Below are 14,755 nucleotides of genomic sequence, written 5' to 3' on the forward strand. Positions count from 1 at the left end.
AAATATATAAATATGTATAGTATTTTTATGTTACATTAATCAGTATTTAGCACACAATAGAAGACATTGCAATTACTAAATTATATTTAGACAGACTTAAAGAAGTTCCAGATCTATACATATGCTCTTATTATTTCAGTTATGTTGCCTTTAATCTAAATAAACATGTGCAAACAATATACTTGCTTGTGAATTTATTTGGATGTTAATTACATTGTGCGAGCTGTCTCTTTAATACGGCGTGGTTTATACACATGTTGCTGCTGATTGGGCTGACATGTTTGACACACCCACCAAACAAGACAAAACGCATCTCAAACCCCGTTGCACACCGTTTGCAGGAAACATGTCGTTCAAACCGGAAACTGTAGCAAAACGGTGCACACCGGTTTGAGCTTGAACCTGCCCCAGGCCTGTGTTCAGCCCCGACAAAACGGTGCACACCGGTTTGAGCTTGAACCTGCCCCAGGACAAACGGCATGTCAATCAGGCATTTTGGGGAGACACAACAAGTTATTAGAGAAAGAAATTATAGATCAATATTCCTATGAAATATGAGATATTCTTACGAAAATGTTGCAAAGTTATTACTATCATTATAACACTTCATTTTTCATTACGGTTTGCCCCAAGAACACATTAATATGCAAATTAGGTGCAGTGTATAGATACATTGAATACAATGGGAATATCAATTTATTGACATTTTACTCACATATTGCATAAAGCATAATTTTATATCAAATCATTCAGTTATATCTTTCATAACATAGCTGAGAAACATCTTTGTACAAAGTTTGGTTAAAAATAGTCGGAAACCTAAAAACTGATTGGTGAATGAAAAAAACTAATAAATCATTGTTTTTGCCTTTTCATGTCCATTTATTTATTTATTTTAATACGTTCTGACGTCCTCTAGGACATAGAATAAAATGTGAATAAAAAATATATTTAAAAAAAAAAACTCTTTTTTTCTACATTTGTTTCTCATGCACCAACCAGTTTTTATTTGACCAACTTTTGATGGCTCTCAGGAGGATATAAAACTCAAATGAAAAAATCATTTCATTGTCATCACTACGGAAATCAGTCAACTGAAATGTAATATCCATCTCTGTGAGTTTGCTGTGGCTGGTATTAGTTCACTTAGCAAGTGAAGACAGCCGATTAATAATTGTGAATTACACTGTGCTAATAATTCTTTGTTAATGTAAGCAAAATTCACAAGCTTGCAACCATATCTTTTTTTTATTCCAGCTGATGAAGGTTCACATGTATGTCAGCAGTAAAAATGCATGTGACAGTTGGAACAATGGCCCCTATAGGCTGTATCATGTCTATTAACAGTTTATTGAATTGCCATCTCAGTAAGTTCTAGTAATGGGGTCTGAACGCCCAATAGCTGTATTATACGTGGGGGCTTGTGTAGATGCGCACATTTCAAAATGCCAAGATTTTTAGTGCTCATTTCATCAACCATGTTGTAATACAGCCTACTGGATTCGTAATTTTTTTTCATTTACTCACCCTCATGTCGTTCCAAATGGTTTATTTCTTCAGTGTAACATAAAAGAAACTCTTTGAGATATGTATTTTATTTTTGTTTGTGCAATAAAATCAATGGGGTTCAAAGCATCATTATACTTTCATTGTACAGAAAAATAAACATTATTCAAAATATACCCTTTTGTGTTCTACAGAAGAGCTAAAGTCATGCGGGTTTGGAGTGACATGAAAGTTATGATCATGTTTGGACGAAATTAGCCTAAAGGCAAAAGTGGTCTAGGTCAATAAGATGATTTAATAACATAATCGTTCAGAGTTGTGGAAACTGCTGAAACTGAAATGAGTCATGAAGCTTTGTTTAATATGTAGCCACCTGCTGTGTAATGTGCTCAAGGAACTGTCTGTTGTCTGACACACCTGCGACTTGTTTACATACCTCCCTAAGGGGATTTGTGTTTCTCAGATGGGAACATTGTTTTTTCCCTTTCTTCCTTATGTTTGTGTAATAGAAATCCTCATTTATGTATTGTTATATTGGATGATGATGTGGCGAGTGTATTAATATTTTGCTTGTGTATTCACAACCTAATCCCGGGTTCATTTTCACTCTTTCTCCACAGCTCGCCACGGGGACAGTCTGTATGACTCCTACATGCGCACCGATCACATTGTGAACCAGGACGCTGATGTGAATGGACAGAGTCCCTCTGGACTTCCCCCTCTCCCAAAACACACTGTAAGTCCTGACTTCCTCTCCCCCCAGACCCAGTGCCCAGGACTTTCTAGGCGTCATCCTCTCACGGGAATCTTTCAGTGAGCCCTAGATGAAAATATTTCCCTAGTACTCGCATGAACAGTTCTAAAGAACACGATTAAATTCTAAAGAACAGCTGAGCTTGAAAATCGGATTTTCGATGTCCATTCTTCAGGCTCAATATGTTCAAATGATTTTTCACCCCTGTGGTTCAGAGTCTTAGCTAAGCACATGTTCTGCTGCCACTTGTGCATCTTGGAACGTCACGTTTTTAGACAAGCTTTCCTCCCACATTCTGATAGTGGTACAAGTTACATCTGCAGCATATCAAGTCTGTTTATTGTGCCTCACAGCATGTGTATCACATGGAAAGCCAGTGCTTTTAATCTTTCAATAAATGAAATGTAATTTAATCAAATTTCTATTTTTATGGTGAGCAAATACACTAAAACAATATCAGGTGTTCAAACTAGACAGATTAAGCCTTTCAATGAGGTCCATGTAGCTTACTGTATGATACGTCAACGTGGGACCGGAGATGATAAAGGATATGATAATCCGATTCTCCACTGTACTATTATGCAATAAATAATTCTGTGTATGTGTTGGATCTGGTGACATTATTTCCTGTTTTGAAGCTGTATCACTTCTTTGCATGCTACTATACTTCTGAGATCATAAATACTATAGATGGACTATGTAATTGTTATTACCCTCAGTAAATAATCCGTAAATGTTCAATAAACAATCTGGGAGGGGACGACTTTGATTTTCTGGCATTTGGGGGTTCAAACAATCATAGCAGCTTCCAGTAGTTCCATTTATTAATTTAGCTACCGACATAACAGATTTCATTTAGGTCATGTACTCCTTGTTGAGTCAACCAAGCTCTTGAGTCTTTTTGTTGTGATTGAACAGCTGATGCATTTGGCTAGTCTCTACAGTATCCTTCATTTCCCAACACACTGGTTTCTATTTTTGTCTCACTCCTTGGAACTGCCTTTCCATGGCCCTTCCCCCTCCAAAACAATTGGCACAGTTTACTATAGGCACCTTATAATTTTATCTGCATGACCTAATTTTTTTCCCCTCTGCTTTCTTGTTCTTCTTCTTGTGCTATATGCAGAGCCAAACAGAATATATCTTGGGCTTAACTATAAATCTTTGATAGTGGAATCTTAAATGGAAATGGAACTTGGAGCAGCTATGGTGTATTAAATATCCTGAATGTGAAAGAGAGTTCCTCTATTCCCGGTCACTCAAGAATGCCCACTGTGGCTGCCCACTGTTAATCAGGGTTCCCACTCGGGTAGTGATGGGGAGGAAATCTTTCTACCAGTTAATCGACATGTGACAACACCGGTAATACCGGTGTCACCGGGGGGTGGGGTTCGTTGGAGTTTTCCTCCTCCTCCTCACTTTTGTTCACTTTTAAATAGCTTAATGCCCGTGCACGTTTTACTTTCACTTTCGAATTAGCGTCAATTCGGCATCAATTGCTTGAACGGACAACAACAAAATAGTACAAACTCACTAATATTAAACATAGAACTTTTGTTAACAAACCGAATAAAATTACACCATGCTATAGGCCTAATATAAAATAAATAAATTGCACAAAGTTTAAATATATATAAAAAAATAAGAAACACAGAACGTTTATTAGCAAAATGAATAAGAAAGCTTGGAGGCACGGCATACACCTTGATGTAAAAAAATAAATAAAGTACACAACGTTTAAATTCAGCAAACAATGTGGAATCAAAGTATAAAAAAAAAAACACTTACAAAATCACATTAACACCGTCAACACTGACTATCACAGCCAGCCTAGTTCTCACGTCTCCTGGAAAATTGATGACTAATTTTCCAGTCCTGGAAAACACATGGAAAATGAGAGAAAATGTAAAATGTCCTGGAAAATCTTCTAGTTGTCCTGGAAAATGATTTTTAAAAATTTAATTTTGTTTTCCTTTAGCCAAGAATGAACAGTTTACCACTGACCCGAAGCCATTAATGTTAGTAGTAGAAAATGTTCAAACGGCCATAAACTGGCCAGTTTTTACTCCAAACGCGCGAATGGCAGTCGGCTCTTTTGTTTTATTTCAGCCGATATCTGTTCTGGACTTGCACACAAACTGTATTGCAAGCTTTTTCCAAAATGCCATTTGTGTGGAAATACTACGAAGTCTGTAAACGGGATGTTAACAAATGCCAGAGATGCTGAAGCCGAACACAAAGATGAGAAAAATACTGTAGCCGGCAGAGCAGCTCACTGTTCATGATGCACGCAATAGTGGATGAAAATTTTTAATATTGAATTGGGGCTGGGTGTTTAAATGAATGTACCTCTGTGGGATACTGATTGTCTTCAGAAAAGTTTAGATAGTATTTTCTTTTCACCTTGCCTCTGTATAATGCATATTAAAGTAATATTTTTTGGCGCAGCACTGCTTTGTTTACAGCGGTAACCAAGGAAATGCTGTATCGCTGCTGTTCCAGAAGCGACGCCTGCTGTCAAAGAGTGAATTTGTATTCTCATTCAGCCCGTCTGCTGTGTTTTTTAAATTTTTTTATTTTTATGTAGCATAATTTCACAAAGATAAAGTCAGAGACCATTCTGTTTTTGCTTCAGATTTTGTAATTGCATCTAATTTAAATCAGAAACTGCTCACGTATGTAGAATCTTTATATGTATGTATTTTCTGCCAATGACCTGCATTAGTGTGGAAAGGATTGAAAGACATCAACTACAAGACACCATCCCCCAGCACTGTGGAGAATCAACAACTGGCCGATGATTTTTATTGCAGGTCTCACACCCCACACCCATTCTGACCTTCTTTCCATGGATCTATTAACACCTCCAGCAAACCCCTCTCCCCCCCTGCACTTCAGGTCTGTGAAAAAGATGTGCGTCAGGTCTTCCGGAAACAGAAGTTAAAGAAAGCACCAGGCCTAGACAGTGTTACACCAGCCTGTCTAAAAACCTGTGCTGACCAACTGGCCCCCATCTTCACACAAATCTTAAAAAGATCACTTGAGCTGTGCAAAGTCCCTTCCTGCTTCAAACGCTCCACCATCATCCCCATCCCAAAGAAACCCAAAATTACAGGACTAAATGATTACAAACCTGTGACTTTAACCTGCTTTTACCTGTGGTCTTGAAGTAATTTGAAAGCCTGGTGCTGGCCCACCTGAAGGACATCTCTGGACCCTTGCTGGACACCCTGCTGTTTGCTTACCGAGCAAACAGGTCTGTGGATGATACAGTCAACAAGGGACTGCATTATATCCTACAACATCTGGACAGACCAGGGACCCAAACCTTCTCATGTCCAAATTAACTCGGCTCTCTGTGACACCTCCGTCTGTCAGTGGATCACCAGCTTCCTGAGAGACAGGCAGCAGCTAGTGAAGCAGGGAAAATTCTCATCCAGCACCCGCACCATCAGCACTGGTGCTCCTCAGGGATGTGTTCTCTCCTCACTGCTCTTCTCCCTGTACACCAACAACTGCACGTCTAAAGACCCCTCTGTCGAGCTCCTGAAGTTCTCAGATGACATCACACTTATCGGCCTCATCCAGGACGGTGACGAGTCTGCTTTCAGAAAGGAGTTTAAAGAGCTGGCTGTCTGGTGCAGTTATAACTGGAGCTGAACACGCTCAAAGCAGTGGAGATGATAGTGGACTTCAGGAGGAACCCCCCTGCACTCCCCCCACTCACCATCATGGACAGCACTGTGGCAACAGTGGAGTCATTCAAGTTCTTTGGCACTACCATCTCTCAGGACTTGAAGTGGGAGTTCCACATAGACTCCATTGTCAAAAAGGCCCAGCAGAGGCTGTACTTCCTTCGCCAGCTGAGGAATTTCAACCTGCCACAGGAGCTGCTGATACAGTTCTACTCTGCAGTCATTCAATCCATCCTTTGCACATCTATAACTGTCTGGTTCAGCTCAGCTACCAAATCAGAACTTAGAAGATTGCAGCGGATAGTCCGGACTGCTGAGCGAATCACTGGTTCAACCCTCCCCACTCTCCAAGAACTGTACTCATCTAGAGTGAAAGGGCTGGCAAAATCATTCTGGACCCCTCACACCCAGCCCACTTCCTCTTTGAACTTTTGCCGTCTGGTTTATGCTACAAAGCACTGAGCATCAGAACGGCCAGGCCTAAGAACAGTTTCTTTCCTCAGGCAATCCATTTCATGAACGGCTAACTTGGCAATAAACGTGCAATACACAACACTATTTATACATTTACAAAAACCATCTATTGTCTACTTTGTAGATTGTGTATTTTATTTATTTTTTGTATATTGTCATTTCCTATTTACTTATCCCATTTTTATTCTTTTTATTATCTGTCTTGTCTTGTCACTGTCATTCTGTTTGTGCTGTGGAAGCTTCTGTCACCAAAACAAATTACTCGTATGTGTAAACATACCTGGCAATAAAGCTGATTTTGATTCCGATTTTGATTCTTTCTTTGGATTGTGATAAAAATTGCAGTGGTTGCGTCTAATTTTAAATGGCTACAGAGAGTTCGGCCTGTAATAGAGCAAAAAAACATCTTGTTCATGTACTCATATTTTCATTCTATCTTATCTCTTGCTTTAAAAAAAAAAATAAAACATTAACAAATCAGTATTGCAAATCGGCCCATTTGCTTGTAAATAAATCAGAATCGGAACCTTCTCTCCAGTGGTCAACTTTAAGAGAAGTATTTCTGTAATTCAGTAACTTGTTAAATAATAATATTGATTATTGTCAAAAGTAGGCTATTAGTATTTCTGTACCAAGTCGAAACTAAAAATTTTAAACCGTAACAATACCGGCCTTTGTGCAGCCCTGGTAGTACCAAGTACAGACTCATATTACACACAAAAACCATCTATTGTCTACTTTGTAGATTGTGTATTTTATTTATTTTTTGTATATTGTCATTTCCTATTTACTTATCCCATTTTTATTCTTTTTATTATCTGTCTTGTCTTGTCACTGTCATTCTGTTTGTGCTGTGGAAGCTTCTGTCACCAAAACAAATTACTCGTATGTGTAAACATACCTGGCAATAAAGCTGATTTTGATTCCGATTTTGATTCTTTCTTTGGATTGTGATAAAAATTGCAGTGGTTGCGTCTAATTTTAAATGGCTACAGAGAGTTCGGCCTGTAATAGAGCAAAAAAACATCTTGTTCATGTACTCATATTTTCATTCTATCTTATCTCTTGCTTTAAAAAAAAAAATAAAACATTAACAAATCAGTATTGCAAATCGGCCCATTTGCTTGTAAATAAATCAGAATCGGAACCTTCTCTCCAGTGGTCAACTTTAAGAGAAGTATTTCTGTAATTCAGTAACTTGTTAAATAATAATATTGATTATTGTCAAAAGTAGGCTATTAGTATTTCTGTACCAAGTCGAAACTAAAAATTTTAAACCGTAACAATACCGGCCTTTGTGCAGCCCTGGTAGTACCAAGTACAGACTCATATCAGTACTCGCTGATAGGCAGCTGCTTTCAAATGCTTCTGTGCATATTTATATTGCTTTCCATGAACCGTTATATGCAATGGCCAGTCAGAGGTGTTTAAGTTAGTCAGAATCCACTCATTTTTAATTTGACCCTTTTAAAGAAATACTTAATTGAAAAATATTTGAAGGATGCATGCCAATATTTTAAAATATTTTCTTTAATATTATTGCTAGCATCAATAATGAACAGATTTAATTTATTTTAATTTTCAAATAGGTAAATAAGATAATTAAATACTTTATATATATATATATATATATATATATCTTCTTTTTTTTTTTTGCTATGGTACTGAAAATGGTTCTGAAAATCATTTGTTGTAATGTATAATTAAGAGCTCATATTAAAGAGCTGATTTTATAGTTCAGTCATGGCCATAAACTGTGTTTTTAAAGATTTCTCGAGCGAGGAATATATTATTTTAGGGTGTGATCCTTGTGTTTAATTGTCGCCATAATTAAATTTAATATCCTCAAAGTCCTCGAAGTCCTGGAAAATGATCACTGAAAAAGAGTGGGAACCCTGATTAATGACATATTTATTTTGTAAGGCAAAAGTTCAGTGCATATTTAATGATATAGTTAGGTTTAGTGGCTATTTCTCAACCATGGCAAGAATTCTTTCCAAGTGCTGTGCTAAAAGTATGTGAAGGACCTGTCATGGTGTAGTCATACACCCTTTCTAAAAGAAAATTTCCACATTGCTTTGTTTTCCCAGTCTACTGAAATGTAGTTAGTTCTGTATTTAAATTGCATTGTTTTGAAGCATTCAGCATGTTTGCAGGTCTCAACAATTAGACTCTTGCCTTCAAAGCAGTGTTAATTTGGTTTGACGAATAATTTTCGTCATAATTGTCGTCAACGACATTTTTTTCACAGACGACAACGAGACGATAACGAACTAAAACTCTTTTTGAATGACAAAAACTATGACGTAAATCTATTGATATTTCGTCAACGAATAAAAACAAGACGAAAATGTTGGGGAGGGACGATTTGGGATGAGATTCATTCAGAACGAATCTGCTGCATGGTTCGGAGGTTACTGTATGCTTACATATGAACCAGCGGGACATAAGCTAAAATACACTTGCTGCACGTCGCATAAAATGTTAAAAAAATTTCAAAATGTGGGAGTAAGAGAAGAGCAGACATATGGATAAATCTGACGACGCAAGAGGGAACTCAATTCGGTCAAGTTTTCTGAGCTCAGACACTATACACACAAAGCGCGTCTCAGCGCGCGAGTACTCTTTCGCGTCGCATGAACCGAGAATTACACACAAAATGATGTTGAATTGTATGTTTTGACAAGTATTCACGTAAACACAGTTGATTACGTCTTAAGTGAACGTAAACAGTAGGAAGAACGTGTATCAGTACATTGCATTCAGTTTTAAAGGGATAGCAGCCTAATTTAGTTGCTATTGTCATTGATGTTAATCAAGCAACAAAAGAAAGACAGAAAATCACGCACTGTTCTTGACTGAAAAACTTTAGTGGCCTTAAAGATTAATCTAAATGTATTTATAGAAATAAATGTCTGCTTGAAAGAATGAAGAATATGGTAAACAAGTTGCTATAAAGAATGCATAATTAGCCTATATAACCATTGGTATTTCATTAAAAAGTAGACCATGTTCTTGTTCTTTGTGAGAAGTGGTTTTATTTAATTTTAACATAAAGGCATGTGTGTCACGGCAGTTAAATCAGTGTCTATCATGATAAAACCTTAATATCAAACCTATGTAATGAGTTTGGAAATTTTAGAGAAATGCATAATACATGCATTACACTGTAACTAAACCCATTAGATTTTAGCAGATTAAATTTACTGTAGATTTAATCGACTAAAATCTTATATTTAGTCGACTAAAACTAAAAACAATTCAGATGACTAAAATATGACCAAAACTAAATGGAATTTTAGTCAAAAGACTGACTAAAACTAAATCAAAATTTGCTTCAAATTAACACCGCTTCAAAGGTTTTTTCCGTATCCCCTGTGAGTATGAAAGTAACATATTGTTCCACCAGTTTTCAGTTCACGTTCCAATCACACTGCAAAGTCGGTGTCTGGCATTCTCTGTCACTGCAATTATCACTCATGCATCAAACCTCTCCACTGGTCTCATGTTTTTCCCATGGTTACTAGGCAGCTGATCAATTCTGCACGTTTGCGCTATTGATTATTTAATACTGGTCTGATAAAACCTCAGAGCTGCAGTACATTGATTTTTCAGGTCAGCGCAGAAACCAGAAGTGATAAGAGATTGATTTTGAACATCCACTTAGCTGAAAAGATAATGTTGGCTTTGGTTAACCTCATATTTGTCTTGTACAACTTGATGTAACCGTTTGACAAACTGTTAAAATATTTATTTCCTTTTGTAGGGTGTGAACAAGCCTACAATAAAGGATCACCAAGCAGTCCGCGGAGGACAGAAGGTGAAGTATTTTTATGAGGACACCTACAACCGCAAACTCAATGGTGTGAGCCAGCACAATGGCACAAGCCAAGTACCAGCTAAGCCCCAACCTGCAATCTCCAAAGACAGAAGCGTGGACAGCAACAGCTCTGTCAAGTCATCCGAGAGCTCAACAAAAGTCACAAAGCTGGGCAGCCCAATGACCCCAGAACAAGCTCTCAAGCAATACCGGCAGCAACTGACTACCTTGGAGCAGCAGGAGATCCACAACTATCCTGAGATCTATTTCCTGGGACCAAATGCCAAGAAGAGGCAGGCAGTAGCTGGGGGCACCAACAATAGTGGATATGACGATGACCAGGGAGGATACATCCATGTACCTCATGACCACCTTGCCTATCGCTACGAGTTCCTCAAGGTGATCGGCAAAGGTAGTTTCGGACAAGTGGCGAAAGTTTATGACCACAAGTTACAGCAGCACCTCGCCTTGAAGATGGTGCGCAACGAGAAGCGCTTCCACCGGCAAGCTGCTGAGGAGATCCGAATTCTGGAGCACCTGAAGAAGCAAGACAAGACAGGCAGCATGAACGTAGTCCACATGTTGGAGAATTTCACCTTTCGCAATCACATATGTATGACTTTTGAGCTGCTTAGCATGAACCTGTACGAGCTCATCAAACGCAACAAGTTTCAGGGTTTCAGTCTCCCGCTGGTACGCAAGTTTGCACACTCTATTCTCCAATGCCTGGAAGCACTCCATCGCCATAAGATCATCCACTGTGACCTGAAACCAGAGAATATCTTACTGAAGCAGCAAGGCAGGAGTGGGATTAAGGTTATTGACTTTGGCTCCAGCTGTTTCGATCACCAGCGTGTCTACACGTACATCCAATCCCGCTTCTACCGTGCACCCGAAGTCATTTTGGGATTGCGATATGGTATGCCTATCGACATGTGGAGCTTTGGTTGCATTCTGGCAGAGCTGCTTACCGGATACCCTCTGTTTCCTGGTGAAGATGAAGGTGACCAGCTGGCCTGCATAATGGAGCTACTGGGTGTACCACCTCAGAAACTGCTGGAACAAGCCAAGCGTGCCAAGAACTTTATCAGCTCCAAAGGCCACCCACGCTACTGCACGGTCAGCACACTTAGTAATGGCTCCGTAGTCCTCAATGGGAGCCGTTCTCGCCGAGGAAAATTGCGAGGTCCCCCAGGAAGCAAGGAGTGGGGGTCGGCCCTCAAAGGCTGTGATGATGCCACGTTCATTGACTTTCTGAAGAAGTGTCTGGATTGGGACCCTAGTACTCGATTGACACCAGTTCAGGCCTTAAGGCACCCCTGGCTCTACAAGAGACTGCCTAAGCCTGCACCTGGTGGCGAGAAGTCCATGGTGCCCAAACGAATCACGGAGCACAGCACCTCTTTCCCTACTATCATCTCCAAGGTACCCACTGTCATGGGCTCAACCAACAACAAACTGCGGACCACCATGATGGGGGACTCCACTGGAAGTATACCTTTTCGCACAGTGCTGCCGAAGCTTGTTTCATAGAGATTCCTTAGCTTTTCAGGGATAAAGGCATATGTAGCAGTTTTAGAAGTGGATTTTTTTTTCTTTGTTTTGGTTGGTTTTTCTAAATGAGTGTCAAAACTCAGTTTCAATTTATAATGAAGTATAACAAGCAAAAACAATTTTATACAACTATACTGTGTTTTTATCAAATGGCCTTCAGAGTGTAAAATTCAAAGTTGACATCAGGGCTGTTTTTTACACCTTGGTCTTGAATTGAGTGCTGTTTATTGGAGTGGGTGAAATTTTGATGCTGACTGCTCATCCTGTCCCTTCTAAAGTTTACACACTACTTCTGCTCAGACAAACATACAGCATTTGCATCTCTAAGGGCTGTTTTGCGTGTTTGTGACTTCTAGTATACTTTTTAAGGGTTTAGAGTGAATTTTTGCATTTTTAGGTCAAACATCTGACTAATCTTCATTTAAAACAAATTTAAAATGTCTATTTGGTGTTCTAAAGCCCATGTTATCATCTTAAAAATGATCTTGATCTAATTCAGATGAGCACATTTCTTATTTTAACAGTATCCTCCACAGTCACTTGCATCCCAGTGAGAGGTCAAACTCTAAGCTATTTCTGTCCACAACTGTTTATTTTTTGAGAAGCTGTTGCTTTGGATAAGTTATGCTAGAACAAGATGAAGAAAGTTATACAGTATTTGGTTGTAAGTAGTAGAGTAATGCAGGTCACAATGCTGTCTGATGGCCATGGCCATTCCTGGGCACTATTTAAGTGTCGTAGGAGCGTGTTTTTATCGGTGCTTTTTTGAAAGATATTGGTCAAGTTTCACTTGAAGGCAACAGGCAGTATCACATGTTTGGCTGTACATGGCGGTATGTATTTCCCCGAAGCTGCTGGTGGGGGATGGGAAATGTTGGCAATATTTTCAATAACCGTGTGCTGTTTAGTGATGATGGATACCAAACAGCTAGTGTAAGGACTTCATCAACATATTCAAATTACTAGCTAACAAAAGGTTGATGACATGTATCCATTCTGTTTGTCCTATGAACTTCTCTCTTGTCCAGTAATTTTTAGTGTTTAATTTTTGTTTTGTTTGCAACTACAGCAACTATTCTTGTCATTCATGCTGTGAGAGAAGATATGAAAAAAAGCAACATGACTAAAGATATAATGCAGGGTAATTCCCCTCCCCCAGAGCTCAGCATCAGTACATAGAGTGGTTAATTTCCGTTGATTGTGTGGTCTGAAATATCTCTTCACAGTGACCTATTTTGTTCCCTTTCACTGTTAGGTTTACAGGAGAATCTTTTTCTTTATACAGTCGGAGCACGTTCACCCACCCACAATGGCGCTGGTCAGTGTCTGCTCTTTGAGTATTTGTCCATGTGAAACCCACTATTAGGACAAACGATATATGCATTTGGTTGTTCAGAAGGTTGTTGTATGATCTAATGTAAACATGTTTTTTGACACTGCCTCACTCTTTCTAGCTGTGAATTGAACACTTAATGCTTAGAAGCGAATTGTTGCAAGGTAAGACACTAATCTGCTAAAGGACTGTGGAAATGAACTGCGCTTAACCCATTGGCCCTGACAAGTGTGTGCAAAGCATCTGTGTGTTACCTGGACCAAGTGGATACCAGGCAAGTAGTTGTGAAAGTCCTCCTAATTGGAAAAACAACATTGTCTTTTCACGCCTCTTTCTCAGGTTTTAACCTTCCTTTGGGATTTAATGGACATTTATATATGATTCCACACACCTAGCTGGTGTAAAGAGGATGATTTGGCGCTCAATAATGCTAGGTTTCAGAAAAACTTTATAGCTTTAGAGATGTTGGTGCTCCAATTAGACTATAAACTCCAGTCCTCTTTGGTGTCTTTGTCCAATCATAATCATTTTTGGGTTCATACGTGGTCTCCTGCAAAGTTTCAGTTGTTCTGTGTGTTCTTGGAATACATCAGGGAAAAGTGTCCAGGCAAAAGGGGTTTTAGTGTTTTTCCTACCTCTTTCTTGCTTGTGAAATCCACCTTGTATGCTCTAGAGAGATCTCTACCACACAGATAATAGCATCTTGCTCCACATCTTTCTACTTCGCTTCAGCATTCCTGCCTGTTTGCGTTATCTTGAATCTTTCCACCAAAGCACCCGTTCACTTGACTCTCTTTGTGGTTGGTCTCGGTTTGGGGGGAATCTAGTCTTGTGCCTTTAACTGAACACACTTGACTTAATAAGCGCTAAGCACGGGATGACTAATGTTTCTCTTCCAGCTTTAATGGTCAGGTTTTTGTATTGCTTTTTTCACCCTTTTATAGAGTTTTTACTGTTAGTCGTGTTTTAAAGAGAAGTGAAAGAGATAATCATGTAATTTTCCTTTAAACTGTCGACTGTTGGCCATGTGGTTCAGAGCATGATAATCACAGAATGCATGAAAATAAGTGATCAAATGAAACGGGAGTAAATGACAAGATTTAAATAATGACAGTGTGTGTAAGTAACCAAATGAGCTTGTAATAGTTTCTTTTTCTAAAAAAGATAAATAAAATTAATTTTACCAGTCTTTTGTTGGAAATGTGTCTTTTTTTCTAACATTCAAAGGTTAGTTTACTCTAAAATAAGAATTGTCATTCACTGTTTTTGATGATCTTTCCGCTTGAAGATGGCATGAACTGAAGATTGAAGGTGGTTATAGATAGATAGATATTCATCCATGTGTTTTATTTTATGAATTTTATTTTTTGTTTAATAAATCCACCAGACCATGTTAATAATTTTTTTATGCATGTCAAAATCCAACCCACATCTGGTGCATATACCCGAACAACATTTTTTCTTTTTTGGTAAATCGTTACACTCAGATGTGTCACAGTATGGGATCTGGTGCTACTTCCAGGTAAGTGTGACTTTAAGCTATTTTAACTTCTCCAGTTTAAAATGACTGAAGGGAGTGCACTTCCAAAATGCACTACACCCCAGGTAGCCAAAATGGT

At 38.6% G+C, this 14,755-nt stretch overlaps 1 protein-coding gene across 1 annotated transcript; it reads left to right on the plus strand.

The window, feature by feature from the left end:
* Positions 1-1,946: 1,946 nt before the first annotated feature.
* LOC107549217 (dual specificity tyrosine-phosphorylation-regulated kinase 2-like) lies at positions 1,947-14,325 on the plus strand. The gene is made up of 2 exons (XM_016230253.1): positions 1,947-2,242; positions 10,196-14,325. The coding sequence occupies exons 1-2, from the start codon at positions 2,159-2,161 to the stop codon at positions 11,780-11,782; spliced, it is 1,671 nt and encodes a 556-aa protein (XP_016085739.1). The 5' UTR covers positions 1,947-2,158; the 3' UTR covers positions 11,783-14,325.
* Positions 14,326-14,755: the final 430 nt, after the last annotated feature.

The sequence above is a fragment of the Sinocyclocheilus grahami genome, unplaced genomic scaffold, assembly GCF_001515645.1.
Source record: "Sinocyclocheilus grahami isolate Dianchi unplaced genomic scaffold, SAMN03320097.WGS_v1.1 scaffold2.1, whole genome shotgun sequence".
Taxonomy (NCBI): domain Eukaryota; kingdom Metazoa; phylum Chordata; class Actinopteri; order Cypriniformes; family Cyprinidae; genus Sinocyclocheilus; species Sinocyclocheilus grahami.